General features: G+C 41.8%; 2 protein-coding genes across 2 annotated transcripts in view; both read left to right on the top strand.

Moving 5' to 3' along the window:
- Positions 1-205: 205 nt before the first annotated feature.
- LOC134877094 (AN1-type zinc finger protein 3-like) lies at positions 206-11,428 on the top strand. The gene is made up of 6 exons (XM_063902471.1): positions 206-693; positions 5,413-5,453; positions 7,615-7,806; positions 8,086-8,151; positions 8,557-8,727; positions 8,967-11,428. The coding sequence occupies exons 1-6, from the start codon at positions 626-628 to the stop codon at positions 9,119-9,121; spliced, it is 693 nt and encodes a 230-aa protein (XP_063758541.1). The 5' UTR covers positions 206-625; the 3' UTR covers positions 9,122-11,428.
- A 2,860-nt stretch (positions 11,429-14,288) lies between these two features.
- The window catches only part of galnt14 (UDP-N-acetyl-alpha-D-galactosamine:polypeptide N-acetylgalactosaminyltransferase 14 (GalNAc-T14)), a 133,765-nt gene continuing 129,531 nt past the window's right edge, over positions 14,289-18,522 (top strand). Inside the window, exon 1 of the mRNA XM_063901417.1 lies at positions 14,289-14,602. Within this exon, the coding sequence (XP_063757487.1) occupies positions 14,444-14,602 (159 nt within the window). The 5' untranslated portion in view covers positions 14,289-14,443. The remainder of the gene's footprint in view (positions 14,603-18,522) is intronic.

Genomic DNA, 18,522 nt, shown 5'->3' with positions numbered 1-18,522 from the left:
TTTTAAGTTTACACATCGACATAAAGTGAACAATTTGCACTTATTTAATCTTGTAGAAATGCGTTTAAATGTCAGGTTTTTTGCACTGTTTTTCATATCGTTGGGCAATATTGACATTTCTGGTTTGATGGACGCGTTTCCGGCCCACCATACTTCGTAGCAGCGACGTGTAAAATAGGGGTGGTCATTAACAGTTAAAAGGGGAAGGCCTTCCTCAATGTATGTATTAGTTATTTTACTGTACCTTTAGAGGTATCTAATCGCCATAGGTGCCTTTTATCTATATTTAAGGACATTTTGTGGGATTTATACGCTTTTTAGTGTCGAGTAAAACAACGACACCCCTCTTTTCTTCCCTTGGTCCAAACGCCCAAACATCCAGCTGATTGCTTCAATTATTCCAGTTCAAACTGAGCCGTTTTGTTTGACTTAACGGATGGTTTTTGTCGCCAAAAGGGGCCGAGTTCGCCACCCTTTTTTCACCCAATTGTGGATTTAAAACGAGAAACAGGACTTATTTTTATTTTTCTCTAACTTGGATCGTTTTGTTTCTCCTCACTGAAGAAGAACCAGGCCTCATCCCCCAGCCTCGCGTTTCCACCTCGGTTTTTTTTTGTTGGAAGTCATGGGAGACACAAGTGAACGAAGCAAACCGGCGACTCTTCCTCCCCGGTGTCCCTGTGGCTTTTGGGGGTAAGATTTCTAACCAAATATAAAGACGAGTTAACCCTCTTTCTTTGCTTTTTGAACGTAAATACGGAGGAAAAACGCTCAGCGGGTTCAACTAGTCCCATTGTTGTTGTTCTGTTGTGCAGGCCGAGGGTGGGGGGTTGGGAAGTTGGCTTATAAATACATCTCCTATCTTAAAAACTACCTACATTTCTAGTTGTTTACAAGTCCACGTTATCATTTAAAACACCGTATATGTATTTTAATCGTCTTAAATCGTGTTTTTAAGGCGATTTGTAAAGCAGGAGATGACGTCACGTAGCTACAACATGATTTATTGCCAGCAGGTTCCTTTAAAAAGCTGCCGTTTCCATGAATCCCATCGAAGAAAAAGCCCCATTTAAACCATTCACAAGCCACGGTGGTTTAATCCTCAGACGTAGCAGTACTGGTAACCTTTTTAAAGATTATTTGACACCCCTTTTGTACGTTGTCAAATAGTGGATGTGTGTTGCATACCGGATGTGATTCTCTGATGTGTTACCCCATAAGAAAAATGGCTTCATACAACCTTTTTTATTTCACTTAGCAACCTAACTTCTCCTTTTTAAGGGTCTCTGGTGCTACGAAGCAGCAGAACATAAGCTAACATGTCATGTCACGTCATTACTAACCACCATTAATCCACTATCCCCAGTAACACTTCCATTATACTCATATTCCATTGTGGCAAACTACTTCTTCATTGTGATATACTAGCACTGAGACAAAAGCCCCTTGTGTAGAGGTATTATCTTTTGCAAAACATTGTCATATGACTTGTCATTTGGTTACCTCCCTTAAGCCCCCCACCCAATTTGCCTTGTGGTGCCCAGTAAGCACACTGGAACCAGTAACCCACCTGTCAATGTCAGGTGACACAAATGGCAGCGTTGTGTGAGTGTTTTACAGCCCTGCTCCTGTGTTCAGAATAACACCTGGCCTGTGACACACACACACACACACACACACACACACACACACACACACACACACACACACACACACACACACACTCACTCCACACACGTCACTGAAACACAAAGCCTCTTAGAGAGCTACTCAAATGGGGTAATATTTCGCCTTTTGAAGGGTTAATATTCAGTATAGAGCTCTTGAGGTGGCATGGCTGTATATTTGATATCAACATTAGCTAATTACACTATACTGGTCCATATTTCCGCCCTGTGCACTTCTACCTGCTGCATTTGGCTAAAATCCAGCAATATATGAGGAATGTGATACATATTGAAAATACGTGCAGCCAGTATTCAGTCGTCTTTATCACGTTGAAGGTTAAAGACCTGTTTTTTTTAAATCTATGTTTGTTTTTTCCACACTACCTGATAAACTAGTGGTGTTCAAAACACTTTTTCTGCCTCATCTAATCCTACCTGTACAGGGGGTGGGGGGGGGCGTCTGGTACAGTTTTAAATGATCACCTGTCTTCTGTAAGGAGTGTACATTTTATATAAAATTAGACACACAAAGGGTTTTTTGGTCCTCTTTATGTGGAACAATTCTTGCACTTTTCAGCCGCAAGGTATGTGGATATGGAGAAGTCTATTGTCTAAATATTTGTTTATGGTTATGATGATTTCTTTTTGTAATATGGTCCCATTTTTGGCCAATATTTTGCGTTTTTATCTTTCTCCGTGGACATTAAATGTGAAGAAATAGGGTTTTGAGCTCTTGAAAAATAATCCTAAAAAGAAAATGACATTGTTTTCTAACAGATCCTTATTTAAAACAAAATGATTAGTCGATTAAATAAAGAAATGTCCTACTTTAGATCAACTTAATGTTGTATTTTGGTTGTCTTAAGCTTCTCACAACACCTTTCCAGTAGCCCAAACCTGTGGACACATTTTACAATATGAGGCGTTGCTTAGAAGCAGCATGCATCTAAAAATCAATGGAAACACAAAGCCTAAAGCATCAAGAGTCCAATTTTAAAATCTATGAAAAGCAAATTACTCCAAGTTGTACGACTCTTAAATGTTCAGCGACAGAAGCGAAAAACAAGCGTTTAACAGAAAATAAAACAATTGGAAATCTGGTAAATTAATAAGTAATTCTGAGCTGTGGCACACATCGGGAACTCGTCCATTAAGAGAGACAGTCTCTCAGTCAAAGCAGCCTTTAAATCCACAGTGTGTGGATGCAGCTGGTTCGTGGGATGCAGCGTTAGCTTGGCTGCAGAGACAGTCAGTCTGCTCCGCTCCTCCACTATACTCCAACATTTACTTCACTGTCCTTTTGTTCTTTTTATTGCACAATAATGGTAAGAAAACCGCTATAAGGTGCCATTAAACTGTACACTTAGGGGAATGTTGTCCAAGACGAGACACCTTTGGCATCTAGCTAACATCTTTGCAAATCCTAACCTATTATTAACACACAAACTTACTAAGGACATGGGTTCAAATCGGGGTTTTTGAAGATTCAAATGCTTTATTGTCATATGTACAATAGCTCCAGAGTCATTTTGATGGTGAAATGCTAAAGTCCAAGGCTCCTGCAACAATGCAACTTTAATATGTATATATAAAAACAACAGAACTAGTGCTGGAAGGAAAGAAATGGAAATAAAATAGTGCAAGATATTGGTGAAGGAAGGTATGAGGTAATGAGGCTCTGCTGAGCATTGTTCCAGTGGATGTGATAACCAGGTTAATGATGGGGGACAGAAGACCTGTCAAAAGCCAGAAGTCAGTGTCTTCAGTAGACTGATTGGGATCACTACCAAAGTCCAATTGTCCTCTTTGCCCACGGCCCATGGTTCTAGCAGGATCCAGTGACAGGGAGACCTCTTGTAGACGTTCAGGAGACGGCAGCACCTCTCTTCCTTGGCCTCAGTGTGTCCTGCTGTGTGGATCCTGCAGGAACAATGATGTGAATCCCCTCCAGAGTTCCAGCCTCTGCACCATTGACAGCACTCCCAGCTGACAGAAATGGCTGCATTGTGGGGGGGTGGGGTGGGGGGGGGGGGTGAACATTAAAGAGCGCTCCAGAAGGGAAGCGAAAGAAATGATAAAGAGTAGGAAAAGGTGACAAGAAAGCCAGGAGAAAGAAGGGTTTATTAAAGGAATACTGCAGCTTCAAAATGATCATATTTATATCAATTACTCACTCCATGTTACCTTCAGTTTATGAAGTAGATAAAAAAGGGGCCACGTTTGTAACGGCAAAGCTACATCAAACCAGAGTCTAAAATCTGAGTTGTGAAAATTGGTTTTTGTAAGTTACTCCTTTTTTTGGGGAATAAAATAAAATATTTCTATTAAGTTAGAATAAAAAGAAGGACATTGTACAAAATAAAACCACAAACCATTTTAAAGTGTGTATAATACGCAGAACATATTACAGTGCGCTTAGTGCTCGTCTGGTAATGAGCTGTGTATCTGAATGCTTTCCCTGTGGTTCCCAGCCGCAGTAAAATCGTGGCTGAAAGTAAAAAAAAATCCTCTTGTTTTTGTTGAAAGTAGGCTGGCTTACTGGGCAGCCAGGACTCAAACAGGTGACTGCCAGAGGCTTTTGCAGGACCGAACTCTGTAAGTGAAACCTGCATCCCTTACACCCCCAACCCTCCCCCCCTCGTCCTCAAGGCTGCCGGTGGCCTTTTCCAGTACAGTGTAGCCAAAAATCAGAGGTACGGTGGCCTCTTTAGGACATGCCTAGCTCCGCTCAGCTCGTTGACTTCCTCTGCACTTTGTGTCATCTTCAGCTGGCCTTTGTCCCGCTCCACACGTCAGTTGTACTTTGAGCCTAGCATGCTATGGAGACAGTTGATTGGATCTAAGCCTATCAATTTATCTAGGTGCATTGTTTGCATATTCAAAGGTGTTTCATGGGTGTTAAAACACTGTAAGGTCAGGGTACCTGGTTTTGGTTTGAGCTAAACCCACAAAAAGTGACTGTATACCCAAATATGTAATAGTTTGACTGGAGAAAGATCCACTAGTCAATGCAAATGTCTAACAGGACATGGCTTTAGTTTGACAGAAGTGTGTCCCTAATGCTTGCATGAAACTAAATCCAGTTCTGGCTGATTGAATAGATCCAAGCGTATCAGTATTATAACATCATAATGGCAGGGTAGCTGATGTTGGTTTGAGCTAAACCCACTAATCATGACCGTTAAGCTAAATATGTCCTTGTTTGACTGCAGAAATATCCAGTAATCTATGAAAATATGTGACAAGTGGCCAGAAATGTGTCTCTTTGCTTGCAGGAAACTAGTAGTGTGGAAAGAATCCGTGTATTACAGAAAGAGTCAGTAAGAACGGTGCAACGGTTCAATTACCTTACTTTTTTCTTTAAGTCTCCATAACTAACGCCAATTGCTTCCCCGTCATTTCCTGTTATTTAATTGTCATTTGAGGTGAACAGTGTGTACGGTCCCACTGGTGGTTGTTATGGATCCGGTACCACATGTCAGTCTAGCCACAATGCAAATGTGATGCAGGTATTTGGAAAGGGGGATCTAAAGATTTAAATACGATAACCATGTGTTTTATTTGTGTGCAGTCCTGCTTCATTTTCAACACCTTTGAACTTTTGTCCTTAATGCTGTGGTGATGACTTCAAATTAAACACATTTTACTTCTAGGTGTGCATCACAAAGTGTTAATGGAGTCATAAGTAGAGTGGGGGGGTGTCTGAGGAAGTTATTGACATTCGTTTTTTCTTCTGCGTCCTCAGGTCCAGTGAAACCATGAACCTCTGCTCCAAATGTTTTGCTGGTAAGTATTTCTTTAATGATAAACACATGGAAATGTTGTCCTTGTTCACTGGCAAATAGCCTGCTGCGATAAGGTTTCGAACTAGAAACTTGCTGGACTTAAAGTCAATTAGATTCATGATACTTAAACGTTGTGTTCAGATAGTCCCCACATTTGAACACTTTATGATTGTTAAAGTAAAAATGTAATGTTGGGCTATAAAGGAACTACAGCACGGTCACATGACTTCACGTCACCACCGCTAAGCTAAAGGTGGCTAATGTTGGGCTATAAAGGAACTACAGCACGGTCACATGACTTCACGTCACCACCGCTAAGCTAAAGGTGGCTAATGTTGGGCTATAAAGGAACTACAGCACGGTCACATGACTTCACGTCAACACCGCTAAGCTAAAGGAGGCTAATGTTGGGCTATAAAGGAACTACAGCACGGTCACATGACTTCACGTCAACACCGCTAAGCTAAAGGAGGCTAATGTTGGGCTATAAAGGAACTACAGCACGGTCACATGACTTCACGTCACCACCGCTAAGCTAAAGGAGGCTAATGTTGGGCTATAAAGGAACTACAGCACGGTCACATGACTTCACGTCACCACCGCTAAGCTAAAGGCGGCTAATGTTGGGCTATAAAGGAACTACAGCACGGTCACATGACTTCACATCACCACCGCTAAGCTAAAGGTGGCTAATGTTGGGCTATAGAGGAACTACAGCACGGTCACATGACTTCACGTCATCACCGCTAAGCTAAAGGCGGCTAATGTTGGGCTATAAAGGAACTACAGCACGGTCACATGACTTCACGTCAGCCACCGCTAAGCTAAAGGAGGCTAACGTTGGGCTATAAAGAAACTGCTACTTGAAATGTAAAAAAAACTGTCTTACTGTCAGCAGGTTTCTTGTCACATCCAAACTGCTTGTTCTGCAGTTGAGCTGCTTCTTGGCATGCAGAGGTGTTCTCACTTACAGCAGGGGCTCGAGGCTAGGTGTACCAGCTGATACTGTGAGGAATGCTAACTATGCTAAGAAGGCATTCTAGGAAAATGGAACGACTCGTCTCACTGCAAAGGAAGCCAGGATTTGATTTAGGGCTCAGTTGAATTGTAAGGGATATTGTCCGGCAAGTTATCAAGCTCATTGCACAGCCAGGTACTAAATAACCAACGACTGGACTCACTCTGTTCCACGGCGTAGCAACGGCTGGGACTGCAACAACAAAAACTAATCGTTAAAGTATTGGCAGCACTAATCGAGGTTTTTCGACCAATGCCAGAGACCATACCTCGTTCCCATTAGTGTTTACTTCCTGTCTGTCTTCCTCTGCTGTTCCCATTAGTGTTTACTTCCTGTCTGTCTTCCTCTGCTGTTCCCTTAAGTCTTTACTTCCTGTATGTCTTTTAACCTCTTTCCTTTTCTCCCTTGATCCTCCTTAGCAACGGTCATTATTTTGCTTAGCAGCGGTGTGTTATCGAGTGTTAACAACCTCTGAATGTCCAACTCGACCAATCAGAATCAAGTAATCAACCAAGCCTTGTAATGAGAAAATATTCCTGGTATCCATATTGGGAACATTCTGCAGGGTATAAAATGTAATAAAGCCTGCAGCCCTTTTGTAGAGAGTATTCTAGTTTTAAGGGCAGAAGAAAGATGCCCAATTAAAGTTTGAAAATGTCAGGCTATGCGTGTAAAGTTTTCTCAATGACATCCTCGTCGGTGGCCATGGCAACCAGCGAGGCCAGCAGACACCTCAGGGCCGGATCCGAGTCTGGCATCGCAGACGGCAGCGGTGCTCGGAATAGACTCGATACTCATGAGTGATGGAGGCCGAGCAGAAGTGGGTTAGTCCGCATGTGGAGGAGGAGGAAATATGGTGGCTGACCTCGCTCACCCTCCCTGCAGGGGAGAGAGGAGACGGTGTCCTCATGGATCGATAGTGTCTGGAATTATCATTACATAGAGGGCATGTCTTTGTCTTGTGTTCTCGTCTTGCAAGGGTCATCTTTATTAAGCACACATAAATATAGTTGAGGTTGTGTGGCTGTAACTCTGTACAACACACCATACAAGTTGTCGTCTCTATTCTCCTGCCCTCTCTCCCGTAGTATCTTTATATTTCCTCCTGCTTACGAACTAACGTACCTTCTGTCTTTGCCCGCAGACATCGAGAAGAAGCAGCCCGGGGAGGACTGCCCCTCTAAGCCCCTCCAGAGCTCTGGGAGCAGCCAATCTGCAGTTTTCAGTAGCGAGACGAGCAGTAACAGTAGCCAATCCCTATCGTCGCTGTCGTCGCCGCCCTCCAGCTCCGATCAGCCGTCGGCCGAAGAGCCCTCGTTAAGCAGCACCAGGGAAGGTGAGACAGGACATAACTTATCTTCTACAGAAAAGACACTCAACAAATTGTTACAGTAAAGTTTTTATCGGACAATTTGTCAGAGGCTAAATATGTCTTGAATATGCCAATCAAGTATTGTAAAGCTGCGGAAATGATTCATCTTTTCCATATCTAAACATCACTTATTCAAAATGATGCAGACATTGTCTAGATTCCGTCAGCTGGGCGCTTTAACATCTTAAAATAATAATTGCTGATGCAAAAGTTCTCACACATGTCTTCCTTCTCCCTCTGCAGGCACGTCGTCCACAGAAACAGCCCAAGGCACGCTCTGCATGCCCACAAAGCGTCCCCGGGAATCAGGTACAGTAGACGTCTTTTTCCTGCTGCACCCAGGGGTGTCGTTTCTGCTCGTGAGCGTTCACTACATTTTAAATCAGTGATGTCCTATTGATACACATTTTGTTTTGAGGCTGAGAAATTAGCTGGTTAAATCGGAGACGTTTTACACCTAAAGTTTATATAAAAATAGTTTAACTGTTAAGTCTCCACCAATCAAGCATTTTCGGTTCTTTTTAGTAAATCTTTCCTAATAATTAAGGTCTAAAATAATCTGTGACAGCAGCCCCTGGAGTCAGTTGATTTTGTCGGACGCTGTCGATGTTGTACATTTGAGCACACAGATTCAAACCAGTAATGACTGTCACGCTGTCACCCGCCCCGCGTTGGGCGCCATATCTTAATTCTGCTGTTTTTGCTGATCTTCAGCGTCCGGCTCCGAGAGCGAGGCGACTCCAGAGAAGCGACCACGGGCAGACGACAAGGAGGAGAGCGGCGAGGAGGCCCGCGGGACGCCCAAGCAGAAGAACCGCCGACGCTGCTACCGCTGCCAAACCAAACTAGAGCTGGTGCAGCAGGAACTGGGCTCCTGTCGCTGCGGTCAGTACCTACATGGCTGTATAGCTACACAACAGCTTTAAACATGCACAAAAATCTAAGTTCTAGTCTTTGTTTGAGCACAAACGCTATCACGTTATTCAAAAACAAGCTCACTTAGATCTACGGGGTGTTTTCCGTAAAAACAACGGTTGTTTTTATTTGCTCCCTTACAAACCCAAACAACACTTATTGGGGTCACTTCTTCCCTCATCACCTTTTCCTCCTCTTCCTCCCCCCAGGCTATGTGTTCTGCATGCTCCACCGCCTCCCCGAGCAGCACGACTGTCTGTTCGACCATCTGGGCCGCGGGCGCGAGGAGGCCGTGCTCAAGATGGTGAAGCTGGACCGCAAGGTGGGCCGCTCGTGCCAACGCATCGGGGAGGAGTGCTCCTAACGCCGAGCCGCTGTGCAGCTAGAGAAGAGGCGCTTACAAAGAGGAAGGGGAGGAGGAAGGAGGAAGGACAACTGGGGTTAAGGGTGGGGGGATGGAGGAGGAGGAGGAGGAGGAGGAGGAGGAGGAGGAGGAGGAGGAGAAGAAGAGGTGGTTGTAACATCTGAACCTGCTGTCCTGGTTTCCTGGGAGGAGTGAGTTTGGACTCCTGTCTGGACCAACAGGAGGAAGAAGGGAGGTGTATCGTTAAGTATCGCATGTTCACACACACAGCCTTAACCCGCCCCCCCCCCCAAGAGGACAGATCCGGTTACATTATGCACATCTCGCCACGGTTTCCTCTTCTTTTCTTTCCAGGACAGGAAGTTACGGAAGGTTGTAGCTGATCTGATCGTTCCCTCGATTTCTCCTCAGGTCGTCATAACAGGGGTCGGAGGATCAAACCCCACCTTCCTCCTCCTCCTCCTCCTCCTCCTCCTCCTCCTCCTCCTCCTCCTCTTATTCTTTTTTCTTCCACCAACATTACGGCTCATGCACAGCTTCACTAGCTGCTCGTGCATGGAGCCGGCAACAGTGTGTGTGAGTGTGAGTTAACGTGAGGCAGTCCAAAGGATGCTGTCATGGTTTTGATTTCTTTCGTTTTTTCCTGCTCCGTTTTTACTGACGTCGTGGAGGACGATACAGCCGATCCCTGCCTCTGCTCACATGGATTGTCGATGAATATAAATAATAATAAAAACCACACTAATGGACAAGAATCACTCGGATGAATCCTCGGTGTAGCAGATCTTCCTCTTCCCCCCTTCCCTATTTTTTCCTCGGAGTAGTACTGTTGTTTTACATAAAGGGGAATCGGCTGAACGTTTTTGTATTCAAAATGAAGAGTTCTTCGCCGCGTGTTCATTTAGCAAACAACGTTCATCCCCGGGTGTCTCTGTAGACGATATGTTCAGAGTGCTTAATCGAATGCATGACTTACCCCTGAAGTTGTTCTATAATTTATTTCTTGTTTTTTGGGTGTCGTTTAATTTTCGGATCAGCGGGGGGGGGGGGAATGATTCTTAAAAATGTTATAATTTCCTGTTTCTTTATTTCACAATCCCTCCCAGGGGTTTCATTTCTGCTCCTGAGCATTCATGAATCCAGTTTAAATCAGTGATGTCGTATTGATACACATTTTGTTTAGATGCTGAGAATTTACCTCGGAGCTGAGACGTTTCACACCTAAAGTTAATATAAAAAAGCGTTTGACTCTTAAGTCTCCACCAATCAACCATTTTTGGTTCTTTTAAGTTAAGTTTTGCTGTTGATTCCGGTCTAAAATAAACCGTTGCAGCAGTCCCTGGCGTATTTAATTTTGTAGGACGCTGTCGAGGTTGTACATTTGACATCACAGATTCAAACCAGCAATGACGCCTCAGTGGAAGAATTCTTATATTGATTGGTTTTCCATTTGTTCGTTCATATTTTACCATTGTGTTCCTGCTCTTAATCAGCCTACAGTCTGAGTGTTGGACTTTGTGCTGTGCATATTGTTCACCTACACACCTCTCATCCTTCTCTTTTTTTTTTGAAGGCGTTTTCCACCAAAAATCAACTTTTTTTTTTGTTTGTTTGTTGCAGAATTTTTACCCTCTTCAAATGTACGTTTTTAGTTTGGCATTTAATGCACATTGTGGATGCATTTAAATGAATACAGGTACGGAAGCTTCTTAAATGTACTTTGCAGCGTTACGGAGAATGCCTTTGGATGACGTTTTGTTCTTCTGGTGGGAGACATCCTTGAATGCATCCTACTTTTTTTGTGCAAATTAACTTAAGGAAGAGTTGATTCAGGTGGAAAGCCCTTAAACCAGACACCACTTAACTATGCTAATCCTCATGCACACTTTATTGTTTTCCCCCCCTCCCCCCTTCACCCTTTACCCATGACAACGCAGCAAGGGTTAAAGGGAGACCGGAGAAAAGTCGCGACTGGTTCTGATTTTGATATTGTTTTTGAGTGAAATGGAAGAAATGGAATATCGTTCTGTACCTTTTTAGAGAAAATTATTTAACCTTATATCAGTTTGAGTTACTTACACCCTAGCATAGAGTGGCATATTTAGTTAAATGTATAAAAAAAAAGCAAGACCATAATTCTGTCCTATTTCTCCTTTTTTAATTTTATGGTGTTCCATTTTCTGCTAAGGAAAATAAACTGGATTAGAGGATGTGGAGTGTGTGTGTGAGTGTGAGTGCGTGTTTAATCTGTGTTTCTTTTCTCCATATTGGCATTTGTTTGACAAAATAAACCATAAACAGAATATCCATGAGAGTTCATTATTAATATCTTAAATGTCAACGTTTTCCTGCAATAATTTTGTTAGAGTTGATTGCATTTTGATAATAAAACATAATATATATGTTAACCAGATGCTATGTGGTATGTTATCTAAAGTATAGGCCTGCAAAAAGAAGAAGAAAACAGGATTAAATATCACGCCACTGACTGAAAGAAGCCAGCAGGATTTGCATATGAATCACAGCTAATTGGCTTAATGATCGTTACGTAAGAAAGGACATTATCCTGCGTATTACACGTCTTCTTATTAAATACATCAACAATATGCTGCATAATAACTCAGAATGAGAGGTCACTGCATGGAGATTTAGCACCATGTCTCAAAAGGATTGATTATTTCCTATTTTGTTGGTGGAATGATTAATTACCTCCCAAATTTGTTAAGGAAATTAGCAGCGTTGCCTCCGCAAAGAAAGGAGGACATAAAGATATTTAACCCTATCATTGAAGTTTCCAACACGTTTTAAACTTTGCTCTTCATTTATACAATATTCAGACTGTAGTAAATACAAATTGGATAGTAATGACCCATCTGTGAGTATTTTAAGTTCAGTTTTGTTTAAATCTCATCTGCAAATTTAGCTCCAGAACAAGCAGGCGAGTGGAATTGGAATATTTGTTGTGGGAATTACATTACATGTTACTTGTCAGACGCTTTTATGCAGAGCTGCTTACATACATTAAATATTGTGGACAACCAACACACGAGGAATTTGGGGTGAAGTGTCTGTCCCAGGGACACAACGACACGCGGACTGCAGTGGAATAAGATGTAAACTCTGGAGTCATATTACGATCATATACATACATAAAAGTACAGCGCTGCAGGAAAGCTCCATGAAAGTTAGAAGAATTGACAAATAAATCAAATTAATTATCAAAAGTAAAGTACTCCTTGTGTGTTACACATGTGAGTATCAGTATGATTTAGCTGTTGCTGCTACATACCGTTAGTGCCGGTACAGTCATTTTATGCAGAATGACCCATTTCAAAATCAAACTACATAAATGGACTCCATATTAGTGTTGTTGTATGTTGCATAGTAGCCTATATATACTATTGAATGGCTAAATGTATAATAAAACATGTGGATTCATGAGTTAATTTACATTTAGCATCAACAAACTAACCTGCACTAGCTTCTAACATAAACGAAGTAAAGTAAAAACACGTATGCCTCCAAAATGCAGTCGAGTGAAAGTATTTGTAAAGTAAAGAAAAACACTTAAACATTTGACTTAAGAACAGTACTTGATTAAATGCCCTTTGCACCACTAAAGCACGGTAAGTAAGTAAGTGAGGAACTTCCGGTTTGATCTGTCAGAAGGTCAGGAATGAACTGTCAAACTCGGGATGCATCTCATTGGCTGAGCTAACTGAAGGGGGCGGGGCTTCACACAATTAGTAGCTTCGCAGCTAACCCGAGCTAGCTTACAGAAAACAATTCCACAGTGCTAAAGTTACTTTCACCCTCTTAAAAAACGATTTACATAACAACAAACTATCTTTAGTAGGAAAGGAGGCCTACAGGGTCTTGAAAGGACCTTAAAAAGAAAGTGTCACCTTAGAAATAGTGGACTTTTTACCTTGTAAATATGTCTTAAATGTGAAGCACTTAGCCAGCTTTATCTCCAAAGTAGTAGCCCCTCTGATGTATGCTACCTGAGGCAAGGTAAGTTGATTTACATTGCACCTTTCAATGATCAAAATAATACACAAAATGAAGTCATTCGATATTTTAAGCGCTCACCTGTTACCTTAAAAGTATATTTTGCTGATAATATTTACAAACTATTACTTGAATTTGGCTTTTAAAGCAATTATTTTACCTGTTGTGAAGTATGTTTACATCTGGTGGTGTTGAAAAGGATTTAGAGACAACAAATAGTGTTTAGTTGGCTTTTAAAAAAATAATGATGGTAAAAAAATGATGTATGCTTTAAATGTGTAGCTTTAGAGTATACATTAGTCCTATGGTATACTTCACCATCATTTCTATATGCATTTATTTAATTTGAGGGCATTTTCCAACACAGACACTAACAGAGGAAGGAGATGTACTTGTCTGAACACTAGATGGCACACTAACACAGTAAAGATGTGTGTCCTCTGGTTCTCAACTCCCATAAGAAGAAGAATCATTTTAATGTATGTGTTTGATTAATTACGCTCAGTTGGAACAAGTGTCTGATCATTTATTTAGAAAAATAACGTGTGTTTTTTTAACTTGCAACATAGAACATGACTTCCCTCTCCTCCGTCTCTACTATTCTACACGGTTTTATTTCCCAGTGCCTCCCTCCGGGCTATACACACTGGAAACCACTGGCACTGCTGGGTTAAATAATGTATTTGTATATTTACTGAAATAATAATCAGAAATGATGTTTTGTTTTTGTCCGTATTTTATTCTATTTGATTTATCTCTTCTTCCTTTTTTAAATCGTGTCACCAAAAACAATTTCTGCCCAGATAAATAAATATTTCAGATTGTATTCTATTGTTGTTATTATTGTATTGTATTGTTTGTATTATTGTTATTCTATTGTTTTTGTTATTATTGTTATTGTATTTGTTATTATTGTTATTGTATTGTATTCTCTATTCTCCTTCAGTGGAGTAGTTGTGTGTGTCGGCAGGTGGAGCTCCATGCTCCTCTGTCAAACCTTCAGGAGGGTCCAGGAGTCCCTGTGCGAAACACACTGACTGTGCACCACACACACAGACGCACGCACACACATACACGTGCACACACACACGCGGCTGTCAGGCGTGTCAGCGGAGCGCTGGAGCCTCTGTGAGTTAGAGAGAGAGGGAGTCAGTGTGTTGCCGTCAGCACAGAGTGTGTGTCGGAGTGTGTGTTAGTGGAGCTTAGTCCGCTTTGAGTGCGCTTTGTTTTATTCTCTTCTCTCGCTTCTGTAGAAATGGAAATATAAGATGAGCCGGGCAGCGGGCGCCGCCGGCTCCTCCTGACCGGAAAATGAAGCGTCTCTGTCGGAGGCTGTCGGTGAGCGTGGCGGTGCTGGTGTGGCTGGGAGCGCTGGTTTACCTGCTGGTGCTCAGCCGGAGGAGGCTGCCGGAACTCGGGACCGGAGCAGGGGGAGCCGGAGGACCGGGAGGAGAGACAGCGTTCAGCCAGGTGAAGTAACCTCCAGTGTGTGTGTGTGTGTTTGTGTGTTTGTGTGTGTGAAGGAAATACCATGTGGGGACGCACGGTGTGTTTGTCGAGTTAACAGCTGACACACTGCAGACTATAAACATGCAAAATATAAGTAAGAGTACAGAAGTGTTAGCATGACTTCAGGAATCAATTCAGAAGGACCTTTGATATATTATTGGATAAGGTGATGCAGTTATCATCACTAATGGATCAGGTGAAGTAACACCACCTCTAATGCTGTATGTGTCTGAAAGAAATCCATGTGGGGACTCCAGAGTGTGTGTTAACAGCTGACACACGGCAGGCTATCTGCATGCATGATATAAGTAAGAATACAAAAGCATTACTTAAGGTATTCAAAGTACAAGTAGTCATTATGCAGAGTCTTAGATCTTTGTTTATTGGATTATAATTAATGTCATGCTAATTTCACTTACTTTATACACTGCCCTGTAGCTTAATGTGTGAACCAGCTCTCCTAATGTGCAGTGTGTGTGTGTGTGTGTGTGTGTGTGTGTGTGTGTGTGTGTGTGTGTGTGTGTGTGTGTGTGTGTGTGTGTGTGTGTGTGTGTGTGTGTGTGTCTGAGAGAAACGCTGCTGTGATAACATGTTGGGACGTCCAGTGTGTGTGTGGAGTTAACAGCATACACACTGCAGGATAAATGATCGATTGATGTGCATCAATGAGGAGTTTGTAGGGACATTAGTGGTGGTTTTACAGTGTTGGTGTGTGTGTGTGTGTGTGTGTGTGTGTGTGTGTGTGTGTGTGTGTGTGTGTGTGTGTGTGTGTGTGTGTGTGTGTGTGTGTGTGTGTGTGTGTGTGTGTGTGTGTGTGTGTGTGTGTGTGTGTGTGTTTTCTCAGTGTTTTTGTGCTGGAAAAAAGCATGCAAAGTCTCTAGTAAATAATATCTACTTCATGTATCGGTGTTGAATTTTTTTGTTCTTGGCTCATCTGCAACTTATCGGCAATCATGAGCAGTTTCCATTTCCAGACTTTTCTTTTAATGTTTTGAAGTTAAATTTTAATATTCAAGATATTAAGAGACGTAAGAAGTTCAAGTAAAGCCTAAAAAGCACCAGGAAACTTTGGTTAAAAGTACCTTTGATGTATTTCTTATTTATTTCCTCTGTCCTATTTATCTTTTACCCGGTAAGCCATCACACATTAGTCATATTTAATCCCATCAATCCTCCTGCCTGTCAGGGCTCTGTCCTAACCCCTCATATAAAGCTATAGGTGCTATAATAAACCTGGACCACCCGGTGCATAGGGGTCCTTATCATTATGTAAAATCAGAATCAGACGGCAGTGGCTCCTCTGAAGATAATGAGGTGTGTGTGTGTGTGTGTGTGTGTGTGTGTGTGTGTGTGTGCTCAGTGTGCGCTCTGCATGATGTGTGTTATGTAAAAGAGCTGCAGCGTGTTCACCCAGGCTGTGGGATAACGTGTATTGATCGAGCCCCTGTTACCTTGTTTTATTGAACTACACAAACACACACACACACACACACACACACACACACACACACACACACACACACACACACACACACACACACACACACACACACACACACACACACACACACACACACACATATTGTATCATGAAAGAGCTGAGAAACACCTTTAGGAATGGTTTTGTTTCGACTAAAGGACATGAATATGTATATTCTTGATGTAAATATATTTCCTCCTCTTAATCTGACTTTCATCCCCCTATGTATCCTATGCATTTACATATTGAGCTTTTTCATTCAAAAATAAATCTATCTCTCCCAGCCTTCACAATATGGGTTAATTTTGTATACATGGAAAAACTAATAATGATAATTATTTCATAATAATAATAATAATAATAATATTAAATAAATAAAATGACAACAAAATTCATCCAAAATACAGATGACTCACTCAGTAAAAAGTAAGGAACACAAAATGAATGAATACAATATTAAAAACAATGAAAACAGAAGAGGAAGGTCACTAATTGAAAGCTAATCTGAAATATAGGATTTGACTTTAAATATCTGTATTTTTTCAGTGTTCACCCCCCTTCATCGTGTTCTTTGGGGTCATTCTGACATTTTTGGGGGGTTTTCTAAGCTTTTTCATCCCTAATTGATGACATTGTTAACAGCGTGTTCTGCTGCCACTTCTTAAATAATGAAACAGACTTGTAACAGAATCAGAATTTATTCCTGATGGTGTGTGTGTGTGTGTGTGTGTGTGTGTGTGTGTGTGTGTGTGTGTGTGTGTGTGTGTGTGTGTGTGTGTGGGCTGAGGCATATTCAGCTCCTCCACCACACACTGAGACTCAGCAGTCTGTGTCAAAGTGACAAGTGTTTATGTGGAGACAACAGAAATGCTGCAAAGAGCTGCAAGTGAAATCAGATATCATCCACTCAGTCTCCTGATATGCTTCTTATGGAGTATGTTTGTTTACTCACAGGATGATTTGTATATATTTCAGCAGCATATTGTGACCTCTGAGCTCTTCAGTTCCTGATAATGGTTGTTTGTAAGGCAGGTGGTTTATGAAGCTGCTTCTCAATGTGATGCATTTTGGATGTGAGTGTCAATTAAATGGCTAAAATGCAAATGAATGGAAGCTTTCATAATGGAAAACAGCGTGGGTAAACACACGTTAGCTGTAAAAATCCCCTGCAGTTAAAAGCATGTGTGATTAACTTTTTAATAATTAGAATTTGTGCTTCATCTGTGTTTTCAGAGCTGCAGACCCACGACCAGGAGGCTTTAATCATGATTAATCACACGTTTAAAACACTGATAATGACCTATACTTTGTGGGAGATAAAAGAAATACAGGTGTGTTTGCAGTAAAGAAATACATTACCTTACTCATGTTTGAGTAAAGCAAAGAGCATTTGTGGTGGATCAGGTATGTTGTTACAGAAAGCTAGTGGTCTCGAGTCAGGTGCAATGCATGTGCCAATTCAGCTGCTTTATTTGCACTTCGTCCATTCATGGTAACAATCCTCGCTGAAAATGGTCTGAAAAAACCTGTTAATGCCATTAATGTGCTTTCTAATGCGTTGAGGTTTCCAGATAAATGCGTTGACAAGCCGATCGGGCTTGGTATGAATCCCTATAGGGATCTTTAGTGGACAGGTGAGGAATAACACATCTGTGGTTTTACTAGAAAAATATAGCATGAGGCACTGACGTCACTTCCCACCAAAATTAAGTCCTGCCCACTTTCTGGTGAAAATCCTGTGTCTTCATGTCTCAAAGCTGCTGAGTGCTATTGTTCTCCAACAACAAATAAATCCAGAGTTGGTTCCTTTACTTCCTCTCCAGAAAAAAGCAGAGTAAAAGAAAGGATCAGAAATCTCAGTCTCAGTGTCAGCCTGCTGCCTGCCACTCGTCCCCCGGCAGACCCACCGGACATCCATCCCCTATTTATTCTCCGTAAGCTGTCTCTGCCGCCTGACCAGACATCTGACTCCATCTCCACATCTCTGGACTCATTAAACCCTTTCTGACCAACAGAGAGATTGTTTTCTGGCTTCACTTTAACATTTCAGGGGGAGAATCAGCACTTTGGTTTGAGGAAAAACCCTGTGATAGACGGGCGTGCAGAGCTAAACAGAGATTAGGATTTCTTTATGATGTTGATCCAGATTGGGAGTGAAAAGGATTTGATGAAGCATGGTTTGAGAAGAAATTCAATATTCAATATTTGTGAAAAGGTATGAAAATGGATGAGATGTAACGTGTCAACAAAGATCTGAAAACATCAGTCATTCCTAAATAACAGCGACTGTTTGTCTTGATTTTGCATGAGTAGGAGTTGCTTTTTTCAAGAGGCGGATAATTCACGCATTGAAACTTAATCTGCTGTTGCTCCCATTGTAAGTTTCCCAGCTGAATGCCTC

Source organism: Eleginops maclovinus, chromosome 15, assembly GCF_036324505.1.
Source record: "Eleginops maclovinus isolate JMC-PN-2008 ecotype Puerto Natales chromosome 15, JC_Emac_rtc_rv5, whole genome shotgun sequence".
NCBI classification, from domain to species: Eukaryota; Metazoa; Chordata; class Actinopteri; order Perciformes; family Eleginopidae; genus Eleginops; species Eleginops maclovinus.
The sequence above is the reverse complement of the archived record's forward strand: the minus strand, read 5'-3'. Positions and strand labels throughout refer to the sequence as shown.